Below are 5,334 nucleotides of genomic sequence, written 5' to 3' on the forward strand. Positions count from 1 at the left end.
ACACTCTTTCTGTTTAAATCTAGATTAAAGACACATCTCTTTCGCCAAGCATTCAAATAATGCATCTCATAATTTTGCACTGCAGTTATATCTGATCAAATGCACATTATTATTCCTTAGCTTGGGTTGAACAAATAATTTTTGCTTGGTTGGAACAGCAGCTACGCTAATTATGTCTCTATTTGTTTCTCTGCTTCTGCCTAGGAATTGCACAAGCTTCCGTCTGGATCCAGCCCTTACAAAGACCTGAGATGACCGAACATCGGAGAAGAGATGATGCAAACCCCTCAGAGGACCTCAGATGATGGCAACCCTGAAACAACATAAACTACCAAATTTTGCTACAAGTTTGATTGCAACATATAATCATTGCCGTTAAGTGTTCATCGTCTGTTTGATTACGTCATTAACTGAATTTTACCGTACATTTCTGCCATATGTACATCAATTTGACATAGTCACCACTGACAAGCTACAACAAAATATATTGTAGAAACTTAATTTTCTGTAAAGCTGCTTTGCAAAGATTTGTATCGTGAAAAGCGCTATACAAATAAACTTGAATTTAATTGAATTGAATAGTGCATAGACAGTGCATGTCTGTAATGCACATCAATGGTAGAGTTGAGAAGACTGGATTTCAGATGACAGGAGCACAACTGTAACCACCAATTTAGTACTGAAGAGACCAAAAATAATAATTTAAGAACTGGCCATTAAAAACAAAACTTCATCAAATTCTAAATCCTTAAATCAAAATCCTCAACCACTATTCTGAATACTGCAGAGACATTTATGCCTCTATGTCTATGGTGATTACGACATTGGTGTGGGTATATAAAGCAGTCCTGTGTAAAATCCTGTGGACTGTGCTTTATGTTCTAACAGAATAGTTGATGGCTATTTTGAGAAACAGTGGAGATGAAACTAATGGTGGTGAATAAAGAGCAGGAAATGGGGGTATTGATTCAGATCACACTGTTCTTCATGCCAGACCAGAGGCAATTCATGTAGGTAAAAAGCGTTTATGGAATATTGCCTAACCCCCCCCATAGAAATAACCAATCTGAGCCCACGGAATTGCTGAAATTATATATATATATAGGTATTTACCTAAGCTAGCATACAAATTAACAACAACTGCTCACTACATATGTAACAACTGTTTAACTTCCTATTTTTTTTTATTATACTGCATGTTCATACTTTGTTTATACTTTATGCATACAATACATTGATTCACCTCCTCACTTTGTACTTTAACAAATTAACAAAGCTTTTGTCAATGTGTAATAAAAGTAATATTAGGCCACGGGGAAGTCGTGGCCTAATGGTTAGAGAGTCGGACTCGTAACCCAAAGGTTGCGGGTTTGAGTCTCGTACCGGCAGGGATTGTAGGTGGGGGGAGTGAATGTACAGCGCTCTCTCCCACCTTCAATACCACGACTGAGGTGCCCTTGAGCAAGGCACCGAACCCCCAACTGCTCCCCGGGCGCCGCAGCATAAATGGCTGCCCACTGCTCCGGGTGTGTGTTCACGGTGTGTGTGTGTTCACTGCTGTGTGTGTGCACACTTTGGATGGGTTAAATGCAGAGCACTAATTCCAAGTATGGGTCACCATACTTGGCCACATGTCACACGTCACGTCACGTCACGTCACGTCACGTATAATAATGAACCAAAAACTAACCAGATTTGAAAACAATTTATCTGCTGAAATGAGTCCATGGCCAAATCAATGGTGCTGATAAACAGAAGGACAAGAAGATAAAATGCTCTAGGACATGTCCAGTACATAATATAACTGCTGCAACATGGCATTTCCCTCAGTTTTGTAAGTGCAAGCTAACAATAATTTTCACCCCAGCCTCTTCTTGCCTTCCCACTTCGGCTCTGGGGAGAAGATGCATCCCACCCACAGACTCGGGACGCTTCCAACTCATTAACATGGGCTTGGAGAGTTTTTAATTAGCATTAATGTGCTGAAGCTAACACAGGCATTGCTCTACCGTTTCTGAACTCTTTCACTTGGGACTGAATAGGGAATTAGAAACGTGTTACCCAGAGTTCCACTGTGCTGGGACTCAAGTATGAAAACTCATGTGCATCACCTTGCCGTGGCTCCCTCTACCCCTCTCACAATGAAATGATCTGAAGCTTCAGAATGATAGAGATTTAAGTTATTTTTTTGCTACACAACCTCCGAAACCCAAAAGCAGCTTTTCCAACCAAAAGGCCTGACAATGCAGAGCGAGGAGATGCTTTAGTCAGGTGCAAATCAAACCCTTATCTTCACAAGTAAACTTCACACACTCACACACATGAATACGAATGCTTTGGGCAGACGCACACACACAAATCCACATGTCTGAAAGCACATTTTCACTTGGCTGAGCAAAGACTGGAAATCTGTGCAGCACATTGAGTCGTTTATGTATAGACATCATGTCACTTATCCTGCGGTAAAGAGAAAAACAAAACGCAGAGTGCAGATTTCCAATCATTTGAACATCTGCAAAAATCCATCTAATCGAGATTAATGTTATTTAACCAAATGGGCACAAACACCCAATCTGTCGTCAATACCATGTGACAGAAAGACAGAAAGATGAGCCTATAGAAATACTGAAGAAGAGTCCACTCTGCACCCTGCTGACAGTCCTGATCCCATCTGTTAAGGTCAAATGAAACCCCATTCAGTGGAGGGGACAGAGGTCAGAGGTCGAGGGAACCAAAACACATGCCAAGAGTAGCTAACAGGAATCGTGACCTATCTACAGTCTCAACTCACATCCCTGAAGCCATGTTTAACCCTGTGAGGACATCTAATAGATCTTCATGAGTGTCTGTCATGAAAAAAACATTTTAAAAACATTTTACTTATTAACACGTCTTATTACGGCTTTCATTTTACGAGTGATGCCATTCCTCTGACCTCTTAAGCTATGGTGGCCCCAAAAAGTATTTGGACACCTGAGCCACACTTTAAAAAAAAAAGTTCAAAGATTTTTCTAATGTTTTTTTAAAAAAATATATTTTATGCTCACCAAGGCTGCATTTATTTGAACAAAAATACAGTAAAAAGCAATAATATTGTGGAATATTATTACAATAAAAAAAAGTTTTTTATTTTAAATATATTTTAAATTTTAATTAATCCGTGTTTATTTCAGCAGCTATTACTCCAGTCTTCATTGTCACATGATCCTTCAGAAATCATTCTAATATGCTAAATCAAAGTATGGTGAAAAATGCTTAGTGTTAATAAACATTTGGGACCAAATGGTTGTTATGTATGTAATGAAATTCACACATTTTTGTGCTTCTCGTCCAAATAAATTTGGGGCAACTGTACAGTTTTTTGTTATGGTTTAGTGGTTAAAGATCTGTGCTGTTAACTGAAAGGTGGTAAGTTTGAAACCGTGAACAGGCAATTCATGAACTACAACTGCTACCACATGAAATGACAAGTTTTATGTTTGACAAGTGTCATGCCTGTTTAGAAAATGAAATGAAAGTTGGGATGGATTTATTGATTATTGGAGGATGAGTACTTCACAGAGAACATTTTATTGGACAAACTGTTATACATGTACACATATATACAGTATGTGTGTGTGTAAATATGATGTGTTACCTTAAAAGCTGCACCTCTGTGGATGATGGACTTGATGAAGATACCCAGGTCCTCGCCAGTCTCACGGGACTTATTACCCTTCAGGCTGACCCCTAACCCTGCTGAGCCTGAATCATTGAGAGGGACCTCAAACATCAGCTGCTCCTTCCCTTCCTCCGACAGCAGCAAGCGGGCCTGCTCCTCTTTCTGATGGGAAAACAACAATGACGGAAGAGAATGAGACGAGGAAGAAGGCAGGTCATTCCATTCGAACATAAAAAGCCCACTATTTTAGCAGAGAATAGCTCAACCTTTTCATGCCTCTTTTCTGCCTGTGATGGCAATGGGGTCATTTAGAAACATAATCCATTCTCCATTATGGAGTCCACACACTCAGCTCCCCGCTGCATTCTCCCTCCCGCTTTTCCCCATTTCCTTTCTTTTCTCTTTGTCTGTTCTCTTTCCATAATGATGCTAAAATTACCTGTACATCTCTTCAGCAAATGTTTGTTTTAAAATGAATGTTAATAAAAAGGGAAAAAATTACATTATTATATCTGTGTGGTAAAAATAATTTTTATGTCGCCACGGGAACAGGCTTCCTTTGCAAAGAAGAATGAAGGAGAGTAAATGAAGGAGAAAATGGGTTTAAAAAGGTCTAAAAGAAGTATGTATTTGATCTATATAATGGCATAGTGTCTGCTAGAAAGACAAAATGAGAGAGAGAGAGATGTTGACGCCAAAGTGTCTAACAGTGTTTTAATGGTACAAGTGAAACAACCTACTCTTTTTCTAAGCATCCTGATGCACGTTCAAAAGGACATATCTTCAAAAACAGGATTTTACTTGCTCTTTTTATATATAATAGTTTGATGTACCATGTAATCATACTCTAATGGTCACGGAACAAAGCTCGCTTCCCAGTCCAAAAGGCCATTTATAGCAACTATAGGATGCACAGATCTCAGCCTTCCTGCTGTCTCCTGTGGGGCTTAGTTAGGTAGTAACCAACTCTGTACTTAACTTGGTTGCACCATGTCTTCTTAAGTCAGAGTGTAGCTAGTAAGTTGCAAGCTCTGCATTATGTGTAGTCATAATATGCCGTTTACCTTCAATGATCCAGTAGCAGCCTTGCCATTTCTAAAGTGAATGTTTATATCCTCACAAAGTATAAATTATATTATTACCCAGCAATATATTTAAAGTTGGATATAGTACATTCAACTTTATCCGCATACATACAGTACACTCATGATTGTTATACATGATTGGTTATATTGTCGCAAAATGTAAACTATATTTTTGTCCAGCGATACATTTAAAGGGGTCATATGATGCGATTTAAATTTTTCCCTTCTCTTTGGAGTGTTACAAGCTCTTGGTGCATAAAGAAGATCTGTAAAGTTGCAAAGACTAAAGTCTCAAATCCAAAGAGATATTCTTTATAAAAGTTAAGAGTCAGCCACGCCTACCTAAAACAGCTCATTCTAACACGCCCCCACATGTCTACCTCACTATGTGGGAAGATTTACATAACGCCGCCCAAATGTTCACGCAAAAAAAGAAGGCGTAACTTTTATTCTCGATGTAGTTTTGTTGTTTCCGCCGCCATGTCGTAAAGACGCTGTGTGCTTCGTTGTGAAAGCGAAACTACTTTGTTTGGTCTTCCAAAAGAGGACACATCTGCTTCGTCATGCCTGGAGCTGATCAGTGCTGGT

General features: G+C 39.1%; 1 protein-coding gene across 3 annotated transcripts in view; it reads right to left on the reverse strand.

Annotated features, from left to right (window-relative positions):
• Positions 1-5,334, reverse strand: part of LOC107721601 (partitioning defective 3 homolog B-like) — a 334,485-nt gene that overhangs the window by 156,680 nt on the left and 172,471 nt on the right. For all 3 annotated transcript variants that reach the window (XM_016529701.1, XM_016529700.1, XM_016529699.1), the window contains exon 12: positions 3,638-3,823. In XM_016529701.1, coding sequence (XP_016385187.1) covers positions 3,638-3,823 — 186 coding nt within the window. The remainder of the gene's footprint in view (positions 1-3,637; positions 3,824-5,334) is intronic.

Source organism: Sinocyclocheilus rhinocerous, unplaced genomic scaffold (assembly GCF_001515625.1).
Source record: "Sinocyclocheilus rhinocerous isolate Xijiao unplaced genomic scaffold, SAMN03320098_v1.1 scaffold30, whole genome shotgun sequence".
NCBI lineage: Eukaryota > Metazoa > Chordata > Actinopteri > Cypriniformes > Cyprinidae > Sinocyclocheilus > Sinocyclocheilus rhinocerous.